Source organism: Piliocolobus tephrosceles, chromosome 11 (genome assembly GCF_002776525.5).
Source record: "Piliocolobus tephrosceles isolate RC106 chromosome 11, ASM277652v3, whole genome shotgun sequence".
In the NCBI taxonomy this organism is placed as follows: Eukaryota; Metazoa; Chordata; class Mammalia; order Primates; family Cercopithecidae; genus Piliocolobus; species Piliocolobus tephrosceles.
In genome coordinates, this window is record NC_045444.1 from 85,513,538 (window position 1) to 85,541,050 (window position 27,513).

Sequence of the window (27,513 nt, forward strand, 5' to 3'; positions counted from 1 at the left end):
AAAGGTTAAACTCCTGCATTATAGTAATAGCTACATACAAAATATACATTATGCTGAATGCTGTGGACACAAAGATAAGAGATGGCCCCTGTTATTGTGGACAGCTCATCTAGTGATGGAAATTGACAGGTAACAATGACAACAGGCTGAGATAAGTGCTGTGACAGGGGTATTTACAAAGGCTACTAAGAGCAGAAGTAGCAACTACTTCAACCAGGAGGTTAAGGCACTTCACTAGCAGTGACTTTCCAGCTGGAATCTGAAAGATAATTTCATCAAGTAGAAAAGAGTAGTGCATTCTAGCCAGGTGAAATCGTGTATGCAAAGGCAAGCAAATGTCAAACTGAAGGACTCTAGAGTCACCAGGATTGTGTGCAGGGGCTTCCAAAGCCAGAGATTAATAAGGTACATCTCCCTGAAGAACTGGTCTCATGTGGAGAGGAGATTCCTAACTTAACAGGCAAAATGATTCTATGGCATTTAAAAAATATTTAAAACATACGGGCCGGGTGCAGTGGCTCACGCCTGTAATCCCAGCACTTTAGGAGCCTGAGGCAGGTGGATCACGAGGTCAGAAGATCGAGACCATTCTGGCTAACACGGTGAAATCGTGTTTCTACTAAAAATACAAAAAATTAGCCAGGCGTGGTGGCAGGCACCTATGGTCCCAGCTACTCAGGAGACTGACTCAGGAGAATCGCTTGAACAGGGAGGTGGAGGTTGCACTGAGCTGAGATCACGCCACTGCACTTTAGCCCTGGCGACAGAATGAGACTCCATCTCAAAAAAACAAAAACAAAAAACAGCAAAACAGGTATATGGACTAGAATATAAACTCGGCATCAATTTTTAAGATAATACAGAAGGTGGCTTTGTTAGATTTGTAATGCTATACTAGTTAGGTTGCTCCCACTCTCGAGATATTTTGAGCAATGGTAAACATTTCAAAATAATTAATTTAATGTGTTTTGGATATAGGATGAGTGCAGGAAGAGGGAAGAAGGCAGCTCTAGTGAAATGTAAGGCTGAACAGTGTCATCTTGATGGTCCTTATGCTATGGAGTCTGTACTTCCCATAGGGTGGGTAGGGGGAGTGACTGGGGAATTATAAACAAGGAACACAGGAGAATCAGGTGGTAGGAGAAAAGTCATGAGGCAAGAAAACCTGAAATATTTTAGATGACAGGTGATGAAAGAATGAACAAAGCAGTGGCGCAAGCAAAAAATATTTTAGACGGAGAAGTGATGGAACCCAAAGGATCAAACAGCAGGGTGAAGGAGAAGGAACTGTTTAGGTCAGGCAACTACATGGGCAAACCATGAGAGCAGACAGTGGAGGGGGAAAGAGGTTCCTATAATAGGAATAAAGATGATCTCATTTGAACATCACAAGACAACCCTCCGAATTATATGAAACATGCAAATACAATGATGCCCAGCTTATAGAAGAGTTTAATGAGGCTCTGAGAAGTGAATGGACTTGCCCAGGATCACATATCTGCCATAAAAGAACTGAGATTAGAGCCCAGGGCTCTCAGGTCCCGATCTAGATTCTCCTCACTCATGTTGCCTCTCTAGTCATATTTGTAATCATAACCAAACATGACTGTCATGATACAACAGTTTGGACTAAACTTCCACGTGCCTCAGAAGCCCGGGATAAATTTCTGAATTGGTAATATCAAGTTAGAGGCTTGTACACTTTCAGGCAAAGCCCATTTTGACTTCTATGTGAATGCAAGAGAAAATTAATTGTGAATGATTGTGAAATTTGGGAAAAATTATTGACAGCTTTTCCTAACTCGTTCTTTATCCAGTTCCTCTGTATCACCAACATAATCAAAACATGCATTTGACAACTTTGTATGCAACAAGGCTTTAACATCTACATACATATCTACAGGTAGGTTTTAAAATGGCGTGCATGAAAAGTCCTAAACATAAGGTCAGAATAATGTCCTTTTCTATCTAGCTGCCTATACATGCCTTCTTGATTTTTTTTGGAAGCAAAAATATTAATAGCATACTTTGCTTCAGAGGATCCAAATTCCAAAACACCCTCAAAGACACACACACACACACACACACACACATTCAGTTCACATAATATCTCAATAATAATAGCTGATACTGTTTATAGTGCATCATTGCATGCCACGCATTAGGCCAAGCATTTTATGTAATTTCCAATCATTTAATCCTCTTTATATAACTCAGAACCACTACTACTCAGTTTTACTAACCAAACAAGGGGGGCTCATAAAGGTAAGGTTATAGAGGCTTGTCAACCAGGACATGAATCCAGCTCTGATTCCAGGATACATGCTCTTAACCAATAGCCTTCCTATCTTTCAGAGACTCCCTTACCCTGGAACAAAGCTCATGGCACAGCAAGTTTCTGTAATAGGTTTCTCATCATTTTCCCTTGAACTTAACAGACATTGTCTTAAATCATGTGTAGCAGCTCACACCAGGAAACAGATTTCCATTCAAAGCTTTAAATAATTTGTCAACTGTGTTCATTTCTACAGCAGCCCTAATCCACCATAATCAAAATATTATCTCAACCATAGAAAAAAATGGGGTCCCAGTTCATGAACACAAATGGAAAAGGCAGCCCTTTCGTCCACTGCTCTTCTTTTGATCCTCTCAATCTCATTTTCATGGCTTGTATTAGTGTATGCTACGTTCCCTAAAAAATGGAGTATCACTTTTCCTCAAGATGCATTTTCTTGTAGTGAATTCACTATAAAACCGCTACAAATGCATATGATGTAAAGATCATCTCTCTATACCAGACCGGCAAAAGGTCCAATAAATCATGCATAGATGGGTTTAGCATGGCTGACTCATCCAGTTGATCAAGTAAAACAACACTCTGGAGCATCCACTTTGAAAGGGGGCTGTGGGAAGTAGCATCTCAACCTACCACCTAGCCAGCTAGTATGCTTAGGCAGTGAATGTAAGTGCTTCTCTAAGCTCCTATTTCTTGATCTATACAATGGAGACACTGGTCCCTATCTCCGATGAAATACGTGAGAAGTTAATGACTGTATATGTAAAACGTTTATTTTCCTTTTTTTTTTTTTTTTTTTTTTGAGACAGGGTCTCGATATCTCGCTACGTTACCCAGGCTGGTCTCGAACTCCAGGGCTCAAGGAATCCTCTGGCCTCAGCCTCCCAAAGTGCTGGGATTACAGGTGTGAGCCACCATGCCCAGCCTGTATACATAAAATGTTTTAATACTCTCTCCTTACCCTAAAGTCTCAATAAATGCTAATTTTTATTTTTTATTTTTTATTTTTTTGAGATCCAGGGTCTCACTCTGTCAACCAGGCTAGAGTACAGTGGTGTGATCTTGGCTCACTGCAATCTCTCCCTCCCAGTCTCAAGCAATTTTCCCACCTCAGCCTCCCAAGTAGCTGGGACTACAGGCACATGCCACCGCGCCCAGCTAATTTTCGTATTCTTTGTAGAGATGGGGTTTCGCCATGTTGCCCAGGCTGGTTTCGAACTCCTGAGCTCAAGCAATCAGCCTGCCTCAGCCTCCCAAAGTGCTGGGACTGCAGTCATGAGCTACCCCGTGCCCAGCCAATAAGTTATAACTTCTATTCTACAACCAGAAGCAACATAATCTTTTACACCTCAAATGCAGTGTAAGTCTATAAATAAAAGAGAAGACAGTTGTTTAAGAAGAAGGAACCCCACTGCTGGAGAGTCTACCAATGGCTTCTTCTGTTTCCCAGATCCCCACCTGAAGATACTGACCTGGGAGAGAGGGCATTCTTTGGCTAATGTGCTCTGGTTCATCTCTTTGAGCAGTTCCTTTAAGGCATTGCGGACTGTGGCATGGTTCCACTGCTCCGCAGGCAAGTCTTCCAACTTTGAACAACTGCAAAACAGATCAAGAATGAACAATACACACACCTCACCCAGGGCCCCTGACCGAAGAGGAGACAGTGCAGCAGCTATTCTTGGGTCTTGTGGGAGCTGCAGAAGATATGCTGAAGAATGGGGTCTAAGTGAAGGAAGAGAAGTAAAACTGCTTCTCCAAGACTTTGCTAGAGCCCAAGGGGTCTCTTTTAAGTTTGTCCTCCCACTCATCCAAGAAAACTAGTCACTTCCGATACAAGAAATGCTATTTTTATAAAATATGATTTTTCCAATGTGTTGATGGAGATGGCATGGCAGTGTGGTTATAAACTTCCCCAATACAAATGTAATTATTGAGCATGCCTAAGGTTAACTGTAAACAAACATTCCCCGTCAGATTTGCAGTTGGAAGGCCCACCCTCACCCTCATAGAATGGCTCAGAGTTGCTTTCTGAACCAAAAAATGACTTTTAAGATCCTCACCCATTCATAGACACAGATGGGGATGCCCGGGGGTCCATTTTTAAAGTATAAATTCCCGAAAAAGGGGAGATCCAAAACACTTACACTAAAGGACAACGCTCCTTAAATCACACCTAGCAGGCACTTTACAATAAAAGACTGCAAAGAACCTCCAGTTCTTTAGAGGGATATCTTGTTCTGGATGCCATACTTGAAAAAATAATGAAATCATCCCCAGAATCTCTGCAGGCCACAAAGTGTTCTTTTTTGTTTGTTTGTTTGTCTGTTTTGATGTGGCCTCAGAAAGGGAAGAAAAAGATGTCCTATGTCAGGACATTCTTGCTAAACCTCCTACAAGAACAAAACTCTCCCCTCATAACACAAACCTGAAAACAGCAGAGGTGTTTATTCTTCAAATACTATGTGCTACACATTTAACCAGGCCTAAAGGACCCACCGAATAAGGGACTGTGTAAAGTTCCTCCTAAGGGCTATAGATTTTTAATGATTTGTCAAGCTGCCCCTAGGTTACCACTTCACTGCTTCTGAAAACAAAGCATAAAGTAATTGGAATGTGACTATAAAGACACCTGGGGAAGGGCCCTCCTTCTCCTTCTCTCCTTCTCTCTCCTTCTTTTCATTTTGTCCAATGTCCAGAAATTAATAAAGACAGGACATGCTAATCTTTGCAGTGAATCTATGATTGACGGAACAGCTCTGAGAGTAAGGAAAAGCAGATGTTCAGAAACACCCACCTTTGTAATTGGATTTTCAACGTCACAACATGATAGACATCTTGTAGCATGTCGGCCACTGTCGCGTCGGGTGCATCTGTCACATAACTGAGGGGGAGAGGGTTCCACCTTCCCAGCTTGATTATTCCTGCACAGGGAAGAAAAACATAATAAACACATATCTGCTATTTATTAAACCTTCCCATTGTTTGTTCAATGTTAAGAAGGTCATTCAATCATCAACATCCAAGGCCCACTCAGATATTTTACAACCCAGAGCAATAAGCTATTTCTTTCTGGCTGACAATTGAGTTAGTTAACTATACAGGAAGATGGGAAGGAAAGAATGAGGTTTAATCACAGACAATCAGTTCTTTTATGTTTTCCTGTTTCTTAAATTACTTAGAAAACCATACGGATACTTCCTTCCCCCCAGAATTGTTTCACATTCTAACTTAAGGCTGATGCTAAATATACAGGACTGCTGATTTCATAGACAAAAAAAAAAAAAAAGTAAGCCTTAAGTAAATATAAGATTCAGTTTTGAATTGTACAAGAAAATTCCTGTGTGTGGGCTCAGTACGCAGTTACATCCTGACTGTGGTGCGATTCCCAGTGCGAACAGCATTTGGAGCTCATGAAGCAGTCAGAGTTCGCTCCCATGTCTGCGTTTCAGCAGGGAGTGGGGCTGCTTTCCCAGGCCAAATGCAATACCACAGTGACTGACCACAGATCAGAAATGGCAAAGATGCCCTCAACTTCCTCTTTTTTTTATTCCTCAGCTCTTTAGACAGTGACAATAGTACTTTTTCCCTGTGGATTTCCTGCTGCATATGGTAAACATGCATAACAATGAAGAAATAATAAAAATCCTTTTTAAGCTGGGGCTATGTACAGCAGCAATTTTAGGAATACCCTTGTTAGAGGAAGATTCATGGGATGGTTTCAGCAACATATGGTGAAAATGCTAACTTATTCATAAGATAGGCCCATTTTATCTGGGACACAGGGCACACATAACATTGATGAAGAAAAATAGAGAAACCCATTTCACATATGACACATGGTAACAAAACTTTTATTTGTATGCAATGAAAAATCCCACAGTCTCCAGGATGTCAGAAATTGCCACACATAAAAAGCAGTGATACTTTAGTGATCAAAGAAAAACAGCATTTTTATTTTTGACAATACAGGTGAGTCCAACTACACTGTTCTTTAAAAATATATATTGTCATCAAAGAGAGAACACCTGTGTACCCAAGTGAACGTTTAAAAGCTTCACAAAATGATAGCTACGGGGCAAAACTCCAACAATAGGAAATGAACTTTCTGGTCAGGGCACGTCCTGTCCAAGATGAAATAAATGAATGCGCAATGCTTGACATAATGCTTGAAAACAGGGAATAAACAGAACAAAAATATTAAAATGATACACTGTTTCAGTATTAAGATTTAACAATCTGGTGCTGAATATGCTGCAGTATAAATAGTGCCTGGACTCAGATCCAATAAAGCAACACAGCTCTCATTCATAGTACCGTATGTCTCCAGTTCTGGCTCCTTAAGTCATATTTCACTTGCCAAGAAAAGCTGTTTTCTTGCGGGGATAGTTTTCTTAACATTCTCTCTCATGACAATGAAAAGTGCACAGCACGCAGCATGTAGTAGTCATGAAATGAACATCCAGGGCCCACTGGACAGCCACCCACGAGAGAGTGGGTCTGCTTCCTTGCTTCTTTTACTCCTGACATTTGCAAATACTAAAAAGAAACCATGTAACATGTCTAACATATTTCCTTTTTAAAAAAATCATTCTACAATTTTAAATTCCTTTCAAAAGTCATTATCATGATCACCCATAAGTTGAACATAAATTGGCTGTGTTCTAAAGTCACAGAGATAATATATGAGAGAATGGGGCAGGGAATGAAGTTGACAACTGTGCACTATGATAGGCAAGTAAAAGAAGCAGATTTTGTGGGTCATTCTGGTTACTAAGACTATGCAAGTAATATAACAAAAAGGACCCTACAAGCTTCAATGCACAACTCCACAGGAGATTCATTCAAGCTGTTGTGGTGTCAGTAGTTGATTCCTTTTTATTGTAAAGAAGTATGCCATTGTAAGAATACACACCACACTACAGCCAGACACAACAGAATATATCTGTATGATTTCATTTATATGAAATATAAGAACAGGCAAGACTAATCTAATGGGGATAGAAGTCAGAGGGACAGAAAGGGGCACTGCATAGACAGGGACATATGAGGATTTTCTTGTTTGGCATGGTGTTGCATGGTTATACAAATTGTCAAAATTTATCAGACTAATCACTTAACATCCATACATTTTGGTATGTAAATTATACCTCGATTTTTTAGAGAGGAGAGGGAGAGAAATCTCTACAGGGTATAACAGACAACTCATTCTACTGGAAATAGAATCTCCATATAGGTAAATTCTTACCCCCTCCCCCGATGAGCTGGAAGACGACTTGTTTGGGCTAGAATTAGACACACACAGGTGTTTTAACAACACTTAATACCTCCACATAGAGCAGCTGCTACAGGTTGGTTTCTATATCTTGGAAGAGAGCTGTTGGCACATGCTATTCTCCCAGGCAATGGGAAGTGTATGCTTTTCCTTTTTTGCACCTTATTAACTAACCTTCTAGTCCTAGAAGTCATGGTCTCTGCTCAGCTATTTACCAGGGTCTGCAGGTACAAGATCTGCTGGAGAGTTATGGCTGGAAGCCCACTCTGTTCCAGCCAGGTAGGGGCTTGGAGTAACTCTTAATGAGCCTTTCCTCCAAACAGGATCTCTGTCTAATGCACTGTATTAATCCTCTTTGGAAAATCATTCCTTAGAACAGTCTTCCTTCCCTGATATAAAATAGACAAAAATATTACTTGGAATAGTAGTCAAGTGTTAATTGAGGAAATCAAATTGGGAAGCAGTATACCATAGTGACTAAGAATGCAGGCTTCCAAGTTAAATTGCCTCTGTTCACATCCTGGCTCTGCCACCTACTGATTATGTAACCCTAGCAAGTTACTTAAAATTCTCCATACCTCAATCCTCTCATCTGTAAATTGGAACAATAAAAGTACCGATCTTACAAGAGTATTGTGCATATTAAATGTAAAAATTAGTAAAGAGCCTGAATGTAATTTAATCTCAACAATTTAGTCATCCTTTTGACCTTTTTAATGTGTCTTAAAGATATAGTCAGTTTATTTCAAAATATATTGACTCAAAAGATTTTTTATCATATTAGCTTTCAGTCATGTGTCTATAAAAGACTTTTGTTTTAAATCACAAAGGAGGAGTATACATCAATATGTCCCATCTTCTATTCCCACCACTTCCCCATTCATTTCTTCCATCCTTGCTCCTCAGTGACTTCTTTCCTTTGACCTATAAGTAGATTGAGATTTCCCCTACCTTTTTTTTTTTTTTTTTTCCTGACACAGGGTCTGGCTCTGTCACCCAAGCTGAAGTGTAGTGGTGAGATCTCAGCTCACTGCAACCTCTGTCTCCCAGCCTCAAGTCAACCTCCCACCTCAGCCTCCCGAGTAGTTGGGACTACAGGTATGTGCCACCACACCTGACTAATTTTTGTATTTTTATAGAGACAGAGTTGCACCATGTTGGCCAGACTGGTCTCGAACTCAGCCTCTCAAAGTGCTGGGATTACAGGCATGAGCCACTGCACCTAGCCCTCCCCTACTTTAAAACAAAAACACTATGACAATCTCTCTGTTCCCTCAGTCTCTTATTTTCTGCACCACCAAACCTAGTATAGGTGTACTTCCAATTTCTCTATCAGTTCTTTACCCACGAATATCTAGTTTCAACTCCCTCCATGAGGACATGGAGATTCAGAAGGCATGGGTTATCTTAACTAGCCTAGGTAATATTACTAGCAAGTAGCAGAGCTCAGATTCACTTCAAAGACCAGGCTCTCATTCTTCTTGTTATCACACTGGCTCAAGTGAGAGGCAAACTAGAAGAAAAGACTGGTTCCAAGTTTCGGGAGGCCATGAATGCCTGACTCAGTAGCACATTGTATAGGTCAGAGGTTAGGAGTAAGGTCTAGAGTCAAAGGTGAGTCTCCACCCAGCTTCCTCTGCTTGTCACCTTGTTTAGTCAAGGTGTCACCTTGGCAAATTGTTTAGTCTTTCCATGTGTCCATTTCTATATTTGTAAAATGGGGATAAGAACAATGCCTACCCTTTAGAGTTATCATGAGACTTTACATGAAAAGGAGAGTCTAGCACTGGGACTGCTATATAATAAGTGCTCCATAAAACTTAAGGGAAAATAGATCCTTGTAAGTTTCTTAGTGTAGACATAACAACAATAAAGCAAAGCTTCCAGAGATTAATTTATACAGGTTGAATATTCCTTACCCAAAATCCTTGGAGAACCAGAAGCAATTCATATTTCTGATTTTTTCAGATTTTGAAATAGTTGCATTATACCTACCAGATAAGCATCCCAAATCCAAAAATCCAAAATCTGAAATGCTTGAATGAGCATTTCCTTTGAGCATCATGTTGACACTCAAAAGATCTCAGATTTTGGAACATTTCATATTTTGGATTTTCAGATTTGAGATGCTCAACTGATACTGGACTGCAAGTAGATTAAAAACGGCATGCACTCCAAGGGGAAAAAAAAGAACTGAAATAATTCAGGTAGGTATGTCTAGTTACAATTATAACAGCCTCTTCCCAGCTTCTAAGGAGGGATATAGACCCCACTAATCACTCCATTGTAGTGAACAAGGACAAAGAAGAAAGAACAAGTCATGTGGCCACTGAGGATAATATTGCAGCACTAGAGAAATGCCAATAATAACGGCATAACTCAAGCATACAGATGTTATTCCCAACATTCACATTCTATGAGTAAGTTTTGTAACCCCAATCTGAAAAATGAGAAAAACTAGTGATGATTAAATTAGGAAATATTTCATACATGTGCACATGCATGTGCATGCACACACACGCGCGCACACGCACACACACACACCCTTGAGTTCAGCCAGGCACATAGTAGATGCTAAATGCGTGGCAATTTCCATTTTTTGTCTGAAAATTTATCACATTCTCACTCTCTCTAGAGTACTGACCCCCAATATTCACTTCTAGAAATTGTCTATATTATTCTTGAAATTCTGCCATACGAATAATTCCAACCCTGATAACCCACCTGAAGTAATCCTTTCTCTATAACACTGTACAACAAATATTCTTGTTTGGTTTGTATATTTTATAGGAAACTTATTTAATCACAATATTCCTTTACATTACTTTACAGTTTGCACAGCGTTTTATATAACCATTAGTTTATCCTTATGAAAACAGCCTGGACTCAGCATTCTACCTGGAAGTAAGCTGAAGATCCAAGGAGAATGACTTTTCACGGACCTAAGTGGATGAAAACCAGGACTAAAACCTAGGCTTCATTTTGCAAGTTTTTGAACTACTGGAGCAATATCCTTTCTGCTCAGCTCTGCTACCTCTGTCCTGAGGATGTACCCACGTCCAAGTGCCCAACGACACAATGGGCCCCTGGAGAGGAGGGCCAGAGTGCATCCACAGTCACATATCAGGCAGTGTCTGGACATTTAATGTTAAACCAAGGAATAAATGAGACCAGTGAGCAAACAGGTGACATTACAGGCACAGAAGATTGAAAAGCCAGCTACACTTGGGACTTCTCTGGAACAAATAGTTTCCCACAACAGTGCCATATGAGACATAAACACTGTTTTCCAATCATCTTTATTATTTACAAGGAATTTATCATCTGCAAACATTTAGAAAATGCTTGGTGTTGAAGACTATTACAGATGCTGTTTCAAGGTCTTTGAGTCACAAATTATGGGCCTTTATTTTGGGGTTGAAATTCATATAAATGTTAACATGACTGAATTGAGCACAGTATAAATAAAACTGTTTATATCCAGACAAATCTGTTCACCAAAATAGAGAGTACCAATCCACTCAATGTGTAATGTGTACAGACCAATAACAAAATGCAATTGTAGGTAAATTTCCCATTAGTGATATAAAATTAGATTGGGACTGGAGGCAATTTTTGTCTAAAATTAAAAAGATGCAATAATGGAAACCAGTGTTTTTATTTTCTCAATGCAGTATTTGCCAGAGTTAAAGAGCTGACATTTCACCAAAAGAAATATCAATAGTTGTTTGTGTTCATATGTTTTTGGTATTTATCTCAAAGAAAACAGTTACTATTCTCAGTAAATGCATAATTCATATTTTTAGTATTATTTGCCTCTAATTATATAAAAACAAAAGAGTGGTGATAATACACATTATAGTTGATCAATATTTGATTCAAGCTTTTAGAAAGTCAATCACATCTGAGAATAAAATAAAATATGATAACACAATATAATCAATGGGCCATTAGAAGGGTTTGTATTAAGCATGAAGCATTCATTCAACAATTTTTTCTTGTGTGTGTCCAGCATAAGTCACTAAGATGCAAAGATAACCTCAATATATACTGTCCCTGGAATTATGGAGCTCACAATTGAGCAGAGAAGTGTATTATTGCTAAACACATAGCTAAGAAAAACTACTCCTAAAATAAACCAAGATGATAGCTTTTACCCCTGTACCTCAAATGTGAGAAATATTTACTTCATGAAGGCCTACAATAGGCCGCCTGTGAAGTATATGAGAACAATTCTCACAGTTTGCAGTGGTATGTAGATAGGTGCTGATAAAATAGATACAGATTTGGTATACTGCACAATAAAGCCCACAAACCAATCTGAGAAACAGATATAAGCAACCCAGCAAGATAGCAGCAGTATTCTTATAATTCAGCAGGATGGATAATTTTCTTTTATTCCAGGTTCATTTTAACATTAATTTTTAAAGCAAAATGAAAACTCAGCCTGAGAAAAAAGTGAGACATTAGCTTTAATATCAAAAGGCTGGTGTTTGTATATCTCATAACTCCCTGGAAAAGATCTCCGCAAAAGAGTGTCAATAAAAACCCCAGACTTAGAAGAACTAAGCCTTGGGGCTTCTGGTTCTCGGTATTATTTCCACAATACCAACTGCTGATGAGGCTCCTTGTAAAAATAGGCGAACTCATGACATTGATTGCATCTGTTTATCCTCCTCAGAGTGGTTGTGTTCTTATGCTATAGCATATAATTTTCTGTTGTTCAGCTATGCTTTGTTAAAGAAATTAAAAACTGTCTATCCTATATAATAAGAACATAGAATTATTTATCCATAAATCAGTTCATGGGAAATCACTACCCAGCAGTATATAATAATTCAGCCTGTGTTTCTAACCTGTGGCCTGACTGTGGTATATCACCAAATTGTAGCAGCAAAAACACATAAATTTTAGTTATTATTGCTAAACCTGTAGTGAGAATGACTTTTCAATAAGGAAAAAGAAAAAAAGGCAAAACAAAAATGGTTTTTGAAGTACACATATTTTCCTTTTTAATGCATAGTTTAGCAGTACCCCAATACAAGTTATTGGAATAAACCTAACTCTTCTACACCTTCTGCTTTGATTTTAAGGACTCTCTCTATATATATTTCAAATGGCTTGCATTGGGGTAAAAGCAAGTGGAAAATGAAACAGCCTTTTTGAGTCATCTTACATTATTCAAGTGCCTTTATAACTTACACAAATTAATGAAACCTCACCACATACTTGTCTGGGAGCCTACAATGGATTTAATCCTGTATTTATAACAATACAAAAGGAAATGCCAGACAAAAATAAATAATTCATTGATTCAAAATAAACACTGAAGATATACTGTCATATGAATTGATCTAAAAGTCGAGAGATGCAAGTGTGTGCGCACACACACACACAACGCACTGTTTCCCATCCCCACAGATAACTTCTCTATTTGCAAGAATTCCGGTAACGTTGACAAACACAAAGAAAGTAGTTTTTACTCTTTAAAAATACTAACCTTTATATTTAAATCGTATTTCTATCTTTCAGAGGAAATTATCAAGAAGATTATTATTTAAAAATCAAAATTAATTTTAGAGTACTTTCTGAATAAACTATAGTGATACAGCTGTCTGTCACTTTTTTTTTTTTTTGAGCTGACTACCCCCTTACACTACAGAAACGTTCTATTTTAGAAATATATACAGTACCATTTGGTGCCTTGTAATTCTATACATAGCTTTTACAATTTTGCGGCATAAAGATTTTGTCTCATGTAATAGATGCTGCTTCACATTTGGGAAATGTTATGTTACAACCCTGACTTTTATTAGATTATTTAATATAAGCACTAAGTAACTAGACTAAATTAATAAAGACCTTATTGAAAAAAAATGGAGAGGGAGAGAACAAAATTATTCCACAAATTAAATAAAACTTTCTGAAGTTAGCATTTCAGAAATCTTTATTTAATTTTCAGAATTCCAGTTCTTCTGTAAAACAGCCAAAATATTGGTCAGGATATGAAAAAAAAATGTGGTTGGTGTTTATTTATTTATTTCATAAGAGTGCCATTTAAAACTATTACATGGAGGAGTAAGACAAATGAGAAAGAAAAGTGTGATGAGAACTTATTTGGGGTTGGTTCTAAACTTATGTCACTGGTTAAAAACTATTTCATCCAGTACATATTTTCTTATTGTTGTTCTAAGTTTAATCATTTTCTAAAAGAGTTTTAAATTTAAAAACTAATTTTGGCAGGTAACACAAGCTTCTCTCTTTTTTCCTCCTTTATATTCAGAAATACATTTGCATAAAGAGACTTCCCCCTAGTATTTGTCCCCCCAAAATATCTTCAATAATCAAAGACACAAGGGAAAAAGTATACTCTTTTAAACATACTTTGCTACATTCTAGCAGATGCTGTTCATAACTTATGTTTAGCCAGTGTTTCTGCATCCTCTAGGGACCCACTGAAGGTCTAAGAATAGAGTTGCCTCACATATTTCACATCCTAATTAATTATGTTCTTTTTAGATGGGAACTAAAACGTTGCAATAGGTTTTCTTGAGGACCTGGCTTTCCAAGTACTCCATCTCTGGGTTCAATACCCCTGGAAACTCTCTATCAATTGCACTCTCCCAGTTACATATTCTAGAATTGTCCTCCAGGCATATTGTGTTTCCTGCAATTTAGGGTTACGTAATACCTAATCCTAAGGGCAATATTATGATGGCACGAGGATTATCAAAGAAAACATTGCCATATATTAATAATATGAAGGCAAATGTATATTCATTTTTGTTGTACATTTTTATTCATGTTCCAACTAACCTGATTTCACAGTAATTCGCTAAGAAACTATAATACATAGAAGCAACTACGGCTATAACTGGTAGAAGTGGCAACTACTTTTGGTTTGAAGATTTGGGGGGTTTATTTTTGTTCCCTTAAGAATATTTTAATAAATTTTACTTTCAATGTTCATATACATATCAGGGACATTTTCATATACACTCTATTAAACCTAATAATGCACATGGTTTCAGATGTTTTACATTTAAAGATATTCCTTGATTTACATTTTTTGGAAATGTCATATTTAAAGGCTGCAAACCGAATTTTAAAATATACCACTACCATTTTAATGGCCAAAAGAAAAGCCAAGAGTCCAATACAGGAGGTGTTCTCTCAGTAGGCAAATGTTTCTCTAATTGAATCAAAAGTAGACTTACAGCCACAACATACATGGTGATAAATAATGACAATGGCCTATTTGAGCCCAAAAATATTCAGCAATGTCAGAAATATGCCATATAAATTGATGGGCAACGGAACTGTGGTAGAGTTAGAAGCTATTCCCTTTGCACATCTAGTTACCCTGTGGCAGCTGGATTACACAGAGATAATCTGGAGGGTAGAAGAGGTCACTAATGGATTGTTATTCTCTTCATTCCCAGGAATTTGCAGATTAGTAAGAACTGTGGTGTCTGGAGTGGTCAGATGAAGTAAATGGATTCCAAGTTCATCTGTAGAGCAGTCATGAGCCTCATCCTGGCTTCTGAAACAAAAGCTCCAGGGGTAGATCCCAGGAGATGCTGGTGATAAGCCAAATTTGGACCTCACTGCCCAGGGTGCCCAGTAAAAAGCAAGGACTGGGAGCATCTAGAATAATCCACTAATTCTCCTCAAAAGAGCAGAAAACCAAAATTCCCAGATTCCTTTTTTTTTTTTTCCTTCAAATCCTCAATTCACTGGCAAATCTCATTACTGTTGAAGAGAAAGAGGAACATTATGACATATAAGTAGGAAAGTAGGGCTAAGGTGCACTCTGTGTTTTATTTCCTTTTAAGTGTGAAGGACTTGGCATAGGCTGAATAGACAATACCCAGAAAAAAAAAATAGTTTCTTGTATATTAATAAACTTGAAACTTTTTTCTTTTAACATATTTAGACTATAAACCACCAAAAGGCAAAGGTCACGTCAATTTAACTTGTTCTAACAACTCTGGCTACAGCCCCATAAAATGAGGATGCCTAAAACACAGTGTGTGTGTATGTATGTCGCATACCCACCTTTGTTTGAAAAGCAACAGCCTGGCAATCAACAGATCCCAGATCCTGGATCTGCCCTCTGTTGGATGCAGCTCTGCATCTGTAGATAACTCGTTTACCCTCTCTGGGCCCCTATTTTCTCTTCTATAAAATGGGAAGTTAAAAGCTAAAACAAGAAACAAACTCCCCTGCCTGACTCACAAGATGGTAATTACAATAAAACAACATGAGTTACAGTGCACTGAAAATTATAAAGTGCTGTACAAACATATGTTGGCATTAATGAATTGTAAGTCAACATAAAAGAGGTAAGCATTATATTTTTTAGGATGTTTTTAAGGGAAAGTTGCCTTTACTTAAAGAAGCAAAAACTTGGATCTTCTAAAATGTCACCTGCTGACATGGCAAGTCATCTGATATAGTCCAAAGACCCTAGGATAGGAAATTTGTCCGAGCTTACTGACTGGGGCCACTTACTGTCTTTGAACCTCCATTTTGCCATCTGTAGGAGTGTCCGCAATCAGAGAAGGCATCAGGGACCACCCACCCTGTTACAAATGATCCCAGAGAGCCTCTGCACTTAAAAATATTTGGCACCTTTATTCTTCACCAGACTGTAAGTTCCACAGATAACTCGGTGCCTGGCAGATGGTAGAGGCTCAGAGATAAGGAAGGAAGGAAGGAAGGGAGGGAGGGAGGGAGGGAGGGAGGGAGGGAGGGAGGGAGGGAGGATGAAGCTGGAAGGGTCACTGTGCCATGGCCCGTGGGCAGTGCCAGTTTTCTTTGCAGGTTTACCTTGTGCTCTCAGACCCTTCCCCAGCATTCTGCCAACTCCCAACATACGGAAAAGTGAGTGCCCTTACTCTTGGTACCCTGGATATCCAGGAAGACTAGCCCAAGAGATGTTCTAGACACCTGATAAAGGCACAGAGAAAAGCCTCAACAGCTGAAACCCTCAACTAAACCTTGTGGAATCTACTACAATCCCAGAGACTTATTGATAATCTCCATTGCCCCTTGCATTTCTGACATTCTAGATCAAAATGATGCCCCAAAACTTTGGGGATTAATAATGGTAGCCTTGATTACTGTCATTTTAAAAACACATCAAGCCTTCAAAACCGAAAATAAAGTCAGCATTGAATTGGTAGATTGATTTTTCTGCCATTAAAGTTCTACTTTTCTTAAAAAAACAAAATGGCAAGCATCCAGCTTTTTGTTTCTCAGGGAGGGCTCATTTTTAAACTTTCAAAGTATAGTGAACAACTTCTAAATTCAGGATAATTGAAGGTCTGCCAGTTGGTGAGCAAAACAACAATGGCTTTCATATCAACCGAAAAAAAAATATGGCTCAATCAGGTTTTTTTAAACTGAATATCATTCTGTCGACTGTACTTCTTCCTAATACAACAGAAGCTGCTGCTTACCGACTACTAATGGACTTCTCTATCTACATAAATATAATTGTGTTCATTAGTTCTTTCTGTTAAAATTATTAAAGAGTAACTTTCCCCAGGACACTTTTATGTTAATGAAAGACAATAACACAATTATTAGGAGAAGACACTCTCAGATCAATTTTGCATTTTGCGTAGTACCCAATAGAATAAATTGCTTACATACCTCCATAAATAAGTAATCCCCTCTTCTTAAAGATATATTTGCATATGACCAATGAAGCCCCTAGCATAAACCACATAAGTAAATAAATTAAATTTGCTCAGGAACTATGATGCTGAAAATTGGGAGCAAGGTATAAAAATCCCAAAATTATCTGATTATAAATATTGATAAATTCCCTAGAAATCACTGATATATGAAGATCCACCACATGTAGACAAGATTTACTTTTATTCAGAGCTTTAAGATATAAAACCCGGTAAGAAAGATAAGAAGGTGGCAAGAACTGTATGAGAGCTAATACTGTAGATTTCTATTACGTTCTCTTAGAAAAAAGGCTGTGGGCCAGGCTCTATAGCTCATGCCTATAATCCCAGCACTTTGGGAGGCTGAGGTGGGAGAACTGCTTGAGCCCAGGAGTTGGAAACCAGCCTGGACAACATAAAGAGAAACCCTATCTCTGCAAAAAAAAAAAAAAAAAAAAAAAAAAAAAAAAAAAAAAAAAAAAAAAACAGGCGTAGTGGCATGTGCCTGCATGCAGTCCCAGCTACTCGGAGGGCTGACAGAGTGAGACCCTGACTCTAAAATAAGTAAATAAATGAATAAATAAATAAGTAAAAATAAAAATATATAAAACCCTGCAAAGGGGCCCCAAGGGCTAAAGTGTCATGTGGATTTTTTTAAATTCAACCATCCTTAAAATAACTTAAGTGGTGTTTCATTTTGATTCTAATATATCACCATCAATTTCCCACCCCTAAAAGGAAGGAAAATCACAAATCAAAATATATTTAGTCACTTAGGCCACTAACTTAAATGAGAAAAAAAAAAAAAGATTCATTTAATCTCATTTCATGTTATTTTATTTTGTTTTGCTTTCATTGTTAACATATACATTCTAGAACATGTGGGGAGAAAAGCATGAAAATATTCACTACGATAAGACTGATTTCCTTCATGTCTAATTTTCTGAATACAGATGAGCCTTTGGATACTGATGATACCTTAGTGGGCCCCAGTTTACCTCTACTCATTTTTAATTGTTCAATCTTGTTTTATCATAAGCACCTTATAATAATCCATCAAGAAACTGGGCATTTAAGTTTATCATGGTATTATTATGTTGCTACACTAGAAGAAAGTAGTTGACCAAGTTACCCAATGTTACATTAAAATTAATTTGTACCAGAAATAAAGAGCAAGTCATTAATTTTTAAATTCTGATAACAGTTTCCTGTATGAGTCAAGGTAAGTTAAATCTTTGTTAAGTTAAAATGCCCATGAACATTTCTTTATCAGTTTGTGGTTCTTGCACACTTGGATACATCTCAAAACTGGTCATAATCAACCAGAAACCACCTCATTCATCTAAGCTAGCCTGGTGCCTGACACTTAGTAGACACTCAAAAAAAAAAAAAATGCTTGTATAATAATATTGAAATATGATTATGTTCTAAGAACTGTAAGAGTCCAAAAATAATTATAAATTTCTTCCCCAATCACATCTACGTGACAGATAATTTTAGCGTTTAATTTGTACTTTGCCAAATAAAATTAAGAAATAAGAAACAAAAGCTTTGCAATTCTTGTCCTTGCTATCAAATTACTTGAAGACACAAAATACTGGGTTGGGGTAGTACATTCAATAATGCTTATAATAAATCAGAATAAAGCCTTTAAAAATAAATCTGTTATTCATCTATAAACCATTCAATGTGAAGCAAACCCACATAAAATACTTTCATATGTATTTTGGGTGTAGCTACTTCTCTCTCTGGTCTGTCCATGATGATGCAGAATGTCAACTGTTAAATGTGTTTCTTACTCCTCCATGGACAAGAAATAATTTGGGTCACAAAATAACTTCACATGAAACACTGCTCATGCTAAAGATCCAGTAATTTTCAATATGGGCTAAATTAGGCAACTGACAAAGCTGACTTTACTTTGTATAAGTCTTTATGCACCCAAATCTGCAGATAGGGCCCAATTTGTCTTTTTGAACTTCTAGTTGCTACTTAGTTCACACAAACCTCTAATTATTTTCCCACAAAATGCAATCATTGGTATCAAAATATTTTCTTAAAAATGTGTTCTAATAGAGTCGTAAGAGATGCTTGATAGTTCCATATTTTTTTCTCCATTATCTTTTTGGAAGATAATTAATGCTTCACCCAGGGGCACTCAAAATGCCTATTGGAATTATCCAAAAATTCAATTGCCCAGAGTGACTATCCTTATATAAACATTCACTCTGGATAATTTAAGATATTTGTTATTACAAGTGTAAGTCCTACAGATGTGTTTTACAAAAATGAGAGTAACATTTTGCATTTGGAATGTAGAAGAAAATTACCTCTCAAAGTAGCTTCAGTATAAAAGGAGGTCACAGTCACCTGGTCTCTAAAAGCCATGATGTCCTCAGGGAGGAGCCAAGTGAGGATAGAGGAAATCATAAATACTGAGGGTAGTCTGCCTCCGGTACGCACTGAGAAACTGCTCTAATGCAACCTGACCCATGGTTATTAGTGAAAATATCACTTTTGTTGTTAGCTTATTCCCAACAAATTCATTTCTGCTTTAATGGAAAAGGTCTGGGTTCACACTAATCACACCCAACGGAAGGCCATATTAGCAATTTGGCAGGTGCCTGAGGGCCATACCTAATCTGCATAAAATGAAGCAGATTGCAACCGCCCTCATCTTTTTTATTTTTAAACTGGTTTTTGAATCGGAGCATACATGAAACCTCAGAGGGAGAGACAGGAGATGCTAGTGCATACATTTTCCTTCATGCCTTTATTTTCATTCTTTTTGCACAAGCCATCTTCCTGAATGGCTGTTTACCTAAAGAAGAATAACAAAATAAAAGGTGCTAGGAAATGGAGTAGGCAGTGATCACAAATGTTTAAAAAAAACTCATGTATTTTCATAGATCTTCACAATCCTCTCTAGTATACTTTCAAATCAGTTTTAATTTCAGTTTAGTGTTTTTATGTTTTGTGAAGACATGCTACACAGAAATATACCTTGAATTTGGGAAAAGGCTGCAGCTAGCAGAGACTCCAAATCTAATAATTATTGTTAAATCTATGATATGCCTAATAGAGAAAAACAGTATATTAAATATCACCATTTTCATCTCAACACTGGTTTCTGCTGGTCATAGAATAATTTAAAGTGGCAGCATTCTTTACATCCCAAGAATTTATAATCAAACTCATTCAGTTCAAGTATGGGTGAATCTGAAAAATAACTCAACAGTAATGAATAGTAACTAATATAAGCCACACAAAATTTGGGGAAAAAGAATAAACACACAAAGCTAAGTGTATCAGGTAATTTTTAAAAATAGAGTTAATGTAGGTCTAGAAGTCCCAAAGGAAACCATGATTGACGAATTTGGCTTTTTTTTGCTTTAGAAAGATATATGAAAGACGGCCGGGCGCGGAGGCTCACACCTGTAATCCCAGTACTTTTGGGAGGCTGAGGCAGGCAGATCAGTTGAGGTTAGGAGTTCCAGACCAGCCTGGCCACTATAGTGAAATCCCACTACTACTAAAAATACAAAAATGAACCAGGCATGGTGGCGTGCTGCTGGATTTCCAGCTACTCCAAAGGTTGAGGTGGGAGGATCACTTAAATCCAGAGGCAGGGTTTACTGTGAGTCGAGACCATTGCTCCCCAGCCTGGGCGACAAAGAGAAACTGTCTCAAAAACAAACAAACAAAACAGAAAGATATATGAAAGCTAGTAGTTTAGCAGAGTGCTATGGGACAAAAGAATGTTGCAAGTGAAATGGTTCCACCTTAAAGAAGTTATATTTTAAGTACATTTCATTCACCTTATCAGGATGATAGAATTAACAATAGGAAATAAAGAGTGACTAGTGGTTTGGGGGAAGAAGGTAAGAGGATCCTGAAGTTGCTTCTCAGCGCAATGAGAAGCCAATGTAGACTATTAATACATGATTAAGAAATACCAATCTATCAATAAAAAAACAGACATGTTTTCTAGACAAGAGAATCTGGGTCATAGGGAACTGCTGAATAACCTGGGCCACACAGGAACTAAAGACTACTGCAGTAGAGAGAAAAAACAAAAAGAGGATGAGCAACTGGTCACCTTGGAGAAAACAACAGAATCTGCAGATGTGAAAAACAGAAAAGCAGGTAGCAGAATACAACCCCCCAAAATACGCTATTTCTCATATTGATTATTCTGAGTTGAAGACAATTGAGAAGCAGATACAGATGCACACATTAACAAACTTCTCTTTGTTTCCTCTTCTGAATCTGCCTTTTGTCATTCAATTTATAGGGTCCTGGGTGGAGAAGAGCTCTAGGGGGTAGAAGAAAACATTAAGTTTTTCCTCCCCTACAGTATAAAGTTTTGAATTAGAATCACAGGACCAAGTCACCCACACTCAGTGCCTCTCGTTCTCCTCATCTGTAAACAAGATGATGATGGCCTCCACCTCAAAGGACTTTTGAGGACATTAAATTAGGTAATATGAATTCGGGTTCACTATAAGTTTTAAACATTTAACCAAATGTAAACTACTATTATTGTTGATGTTATAAAGAGTAAACACAATAATAAAGAGCTAAAATGACTGACTTCTTGTTTAGAATCTTAGAAGATTCAACAGGTTTGACCAGTATGGAAATAAAAAAATAAAATAAAGACTCACAGAATGAAGACTATTTTTTCTAACAGTGGGTAAAAGAGTAACTCCTATGAGCTACGTAAATCTTCTAATAAATTGAATTTGAAGTGGTGATGAACAGCCGATCTTTGAACTTTTAAAGATAAAGATACAGGTAAGATTTAGGCCGAGCACAGTAGCTCATGCCTATAATCCCAGCACTTTGGAAGGCCAAGGTGGGCAGGTCCCTTAAGCTCACAAGGTCAAGACCAGCCTGAGCAATATGAAAAAATACCATCTCTACAAAATAATACAAACACTAGCCAGGAATGGTGGTGTGTACCTATAGTCCCATTTACTTGGGAGACTGAGGTGGGAGGGTGGCCTGAGCGCAGGAGGCAGAGGTTGCAGTGGGCCAAGATCCTGCCACTGCACTCCAGCCTGGGTGACAGAGCCAGACCTTGTCTCAGAAAAATAAATAAATTAAATTAAATTAAAAAGACTTTACTAAGTAGAATTCATGTTTGATCAGGTAAAGACATAGAACTATGAATTCTTGGGAGTGAAAGTCATTTTGTAATTTCCTAGTGTGGAGAGAAGTATTTTCCAGGTGATTGCAAAGACCCTGCATTTGTAAATTCTTGCTGCATGCCAGACACTTTGTCATTGTATTAATTTTCACAAAAATCCTATTATATATATATATATATATTAGTCTGTTCTCACAATGCTACAAAGAAATACCTGAGACTGGGTAATTTATAAAGAAAAAAGTTTAATTGGCTCACCATTCCATAGACTGTACAGGAAGAAGCATGATGCTGGCATCTGCTCAGCTTCTGGGAAAGCCTCAGGAAACTTACATTCATGGTGGACGGCAAAGGAGGAGTGAGGTAGCTCATATGGTGGGAGCAGGAGCAAGAGAAGCAGGGAGGTGCCACACACTTTCAAACAACCAGATCTCATGGTTACTCACTCACTCACTTTTGAGAGAACAGAAGTCGGAAATCTACCCCACGATCCAATCACCCCCTACCAGGCCCGACCTCCAACACTGGTGATTACATCTCCATGTGAGTTTTAGGCAGGGATAACACTGAAACTACATCAATATAGATATTAACATCTCCATTTTAGGTTAGAATAGATGACTTGCCTAAGGTTACAAGGATGTTAAATGGCAGACACTGGGATCCAAGTCTGCCTGACTCCAAAACTCATATTATCTTCCTCAGAACAAGGTACTTCTTATCCTCTGGAGAATGCTGCTTAGCCTTTGAGACCCAACTCAAACAGTACTTCCTGAGAGAATAGCACTTTTCCTATTCCCTCCAAGAGAATTAATCTCACCGCACTTTGTATTTAGTCATGGGGTGAATAACTATATAATTCATGTGAAATCTCCTTTCCTTATTAAAATGTAGGCTACTCAACAGAGCTCCATCTTAGACCTCCTTGTTGCTCTAGCACTGAACTAAGCACCTGGCATAAAACAGACATCCAATAAATATTTGGCAAATGAATACCTAGAATTTAAAGTCTCCAAATTGCCACCAAGTAATATGATACCAATTCTTTTATGCTGTTATTGTTATTAGCCATGTATATTTATTGAGGGTCAACTATGAGCCAGGTAGAGTTGCACTAGGTGTTGTGCCATCAACACATTTATACATTACGCCATTTAATCTTCACATTATTCCTTTAAAGTAAGATCCCCATTTTAGAGATGAAGCAAAAACCAAAAGCAAAAAAATGATGAAACTATTTGCTATTTGCACTTACATAATAACAATAAGACAATGATAATAATATCATGAATGAAGAGTCTATTTGTGGCAAACACAGAGCTAGGGCTTAACATCCTTTAATTTTCACAACAAACCAATGAGGTAGGTGTTATCATCACATTTTGCAGATCAGAACACCAGGGGACAGTTTTTCGAGATTATACAGCTAACAGGCACAATAACTATTTAAATTCGTATTTTTGACTCCAAAGCCCACATTCTTTTCACTATACCAAGATCTCTTCTACATTAGGCTGCTTAAGTCTTTCTGTCTTAAATACCTGAGAAATCTCCAATTGATTATTTAACCTACATTGGTTATATTTAACAAATGAGTCAGTAAGAATTAAAAATAACAAGTGTGGTAGGCTAAAGGAGGTCCAGGGATGTAGGCCTGATTCAACTAATTCAATCAGGTGTATTTTGTTGGACCCAAAATCCCACATATATCTTTTGAACATAAAAAGCTGTGTCATGCTAATATTCTTTATCACTAAACTTTCTCATTCATTCATTCATTTTAATATTTCTGGGGTATTTACTCAGGCTAGACATGGTGAAAAAGATCGACATGGTGACCATACTCGTGAAACTTAGGTCTACTTAGTCTCACCAATAAGAAAAGATATAATTAAAAATATAACAAGTGCTAGAAATGAAAATAATAGGATGAAGCTGGGCACGGTGGCTCACGCCTGTAATCCCAGCACTTTGGGAGGCCAAGGCAGGCGGATCACGAGGTCAGGAGTTCAAGACAAGCCTGGTCAACATGGTGAAATCCAGTGTCTACTAAAATACAAAAAAAAAAAAAAAAAAAAAAATTAGCCAGGCGTGGTGGCAGGCACCTGTAATCCCAGCTACTAGGAAGCCTGAGGCAGGAGAATCACTTGAACCTGGGAGGTGGAGGTTGCAGTGAGCCAAGATGGTGCCACTGCACTCCAGCCTGGGCAACAGAACAAGACTCTGTCTCAAAAAAAAAAAAAAAAAAAAAAAAAAGAAAAGAAAGAAAGAAAGAAAATAATAGGATGTTATGAGAAAGAATAATCAGGTAGTCAGGGAAAATGGCCCAAGGGATAAAAAATAAATAAATAAATAACCTCCCTTGCAAAGAGTGGTAAAAAGAGGGTGCTGGGCAGAAATATGGGGGAAAAAAGTATGATGATCATAAAACAAGAAAGGCTGGGCTGGGCTGAGAAATTCAAAGAGGGCCAGCATGACTGGGAGTAAGCTTGGAGAGTAAGTGCTACAGATGCAGATCAGAACAGATTAGAAAGAGCTTTGCAGATCAAGGCAAGTTATTTGTATTTCACTCTAAATTAAACAAAAAACCCAGGAAGGGTTTTAGGCAGATAAATGGCATTATTTAGTTTCTGTATTTAAGTCATCATTCAGGTTACTGGGGGAGTCTGCCGTGAAGTGGATCAGAAGCGAAAGGCAGAGATACCAGCTAGGAGGCTGTTGCAGTGAGCCAGGTGATAAGGGAGGGCCGCCTGGACCAGGTAGAAGCAGTACAGGTGAAAAAAATCAGACACTTCCAAATCTTCCTCAAGATTTGGTACATTATCAGCTGGGCATGGTGGCTCACACCCATAATCTCAGCACTTTGGGAGGCCGAGGCGGGTGGATCATGAGGTCAAGAGATCGAGACCATCCTGGCCAACATGGTGAAACCCCATCTCTACTGAAAATACGAAAATTAGCTGGGTATAGTGGCACCCACCTGTAGTCCCAGCTACTCGGGAGGCGGAGGCAGGAGAATCACTTGAACCCAGAAGGCGGAGGTTGCAGTGAGCTGAGATCACGTCACTGCATTCCAGCCTGGGCGACACAGTGAGACTCCATCTCAAAAAAAAAAAAGATTTGATACATTATCTAGCCAGACATGGTGACGGGTACCTGTAATCTCAGCTACCCGAAAGGCTGAGGCGGGAGAATCGCATGAACCCAGGAGGTGGAGGTTGCATTGAGCTGAGATCGAGATCAAGATTGCACCACTGCACTCCAGCCTAGGCGTGAGAGCAAGACTCCGTCTCAAAATAAAATAAAATAAAAAATTTGATCCATTATCACTGAGCTCCTTGGCATTAAAAATTCAATTGCATTGAAGGAAACATGAAAGTTTCAAAGGTACTAATAATGTTCTCTTTCCAGAGCAGAGTGGTAGATACAAAGGTTTTTGTTTTATTACTTACTATTTAATACTAAACATATACATTATATATTACTTATATTCTTTTGTAAGCAGAACATATTTCACAAGACATTTAAAAATATCAATGCTATGAGTTTTAAATGACGAATATCTTAGAATACTCAGATCTAACAGTCTTGTCATTTCAGGCAGGCTTTATAAATCCCTCAGTCTGACCATTCAATCAGGACAATGAAGCTCTTCACCAGCTCAAATTCTAATGAAACAGGTATACTCTAAGTCCAGGTTAACTGTAATAACAAGAAAACTAAGTTAAATATAAAATCTGAAATTTGACAGTGTTAACACCTTAAATGTCAGTGAAGATCAATCACAAATTTGTCAGCTGGGCATAGAATGCAGACTTTTAAAATGATTGTCCATTATCCTAGTTAATAAATCAAAAACATAGAATGACACCCACAAATGTTTATTAAAGAGTCACTGATAATATTTTTAAAACTCTAAACAACCCGTGTAAAACCAACAGAATGGTTCTGTAAATTATGTTATACTCACACCATCAGTCATTACAAAAGGATTAAAAATTAATGCCATGATAAAATGTTTGTAATATTAAGTGAAAAACTAAGACATATAGATAGCCAATTGCCTATAAGGAAAGAAGGAAAAGAGACGATGAGGGGCATAAAGTGGATTTTAACTTTATCAGCAAAATTTTCAACGTAAGAAATATATTGGGTCACAGGTAACACCAAGGGGGAATTTTATTTTATCCTTCACACCATTCTGTATTTTTTTATATTTTCTACAATGGGTGTGGTTTATTACTTTTAAATCGCTGTGCTTTCCTTGCAAATAAAGCAAAGCAACCTACACGCAAAAAGGAAGCTATCTGCATTCAAAAATCTCAGTTTTTTAAATAAATTCTTGACTATTTTCGGATGAGAAACCCTCCAATTTAGAAATCTTTATATAGAAACATGAACAGTTATAATGTTGCCTAAAAGGATATTAAGCAAGAAAGCCTTGATATTCAAAGTGACTGGATTGGAACACCAACAAATTAAATCAATCTGGTCGGTTAGCAAAAATTAAGTCCTCCTCTATTCAACCGTCTATTTAGCAAACATCTACACAGTGCCTTCTGGGATGGCAGGATACCAACCTGACAAGGAGGACACAGAGAATCAGAAGTCAATCTGTCAATAAGGTGTTTATTATTCCTGGCTGGAAAAAGAGCAGGTAATGCAAAGACACCAGGAACAAATGAGCAAGTAAATAATCCACGTGCAGATGCTGAAGAAAGGCAAAGCAAGAGGAAAGGCCTCTAAACGCTGTACGGAGGACTTCACTGGATGAGGAAGACTCTCAGATACCCAAGATGACTGCCAAAGGGGACATGTAGCCAATGCTTCCTCAGTGAAAGCAATGGTAATATCATGTCAAGAAAAGAGGGAAGGCCTTTCACATGAAAGCAGCCATCACGGGGGCCAGCACTCCTGACTCCCAATGTGGACCTACTCTTTCTCATTTAGCTTAAGTTCTCTTTGTAGCGTGCCTAATGAATGATTATTATGTTAACAGATAGAAGACAAAATACAAGTGGCACCTCTAACTGACATAACCAATAACTCTCAGTTAATGATTTCTTACTGTAATTAAAATAGTGCACATTATTTGAAAGTTTTAACATAC

The 27,513-nt window shown here is 37.8% G+C and overlaps 1 protein-coding gene across 4 annotated transcripts in view; it reads right to left on the reverse strand.

Moving 5' to 3' along the window:
- SATB2 (SATB homeobox 2) overlaps window positions 1-27,513 on the reverse strand; it is a 200,579-nt gene that overhangs the window by 106,368 nt on the left and 66,698 nt on the right. For 3 of the 4 annotated variants that reach the window (XM_023218251.2, XM_023218254.3, XM_023218258.3), the window contains 2 exons: window positions 5,091-5,217; window positions 3,769-3,892 (listed from right to left, as the gene is read on the reverse strand). The exons of the other annotated variant lie outside the window; for it this stretch is intronic. In XM_023218251.2, coding sequence (XP_023074019.1) covers window positions 3,769-3,892; window positions 5,091-5,217 — 251 coding nt within the window. The remainder of the gene's footprint in view (window positions 1-3,768; window positions 3,893-5,090; window positions 5,218-27,513) is intronic. 4 annotated transcript variants of the gene reach the window in all.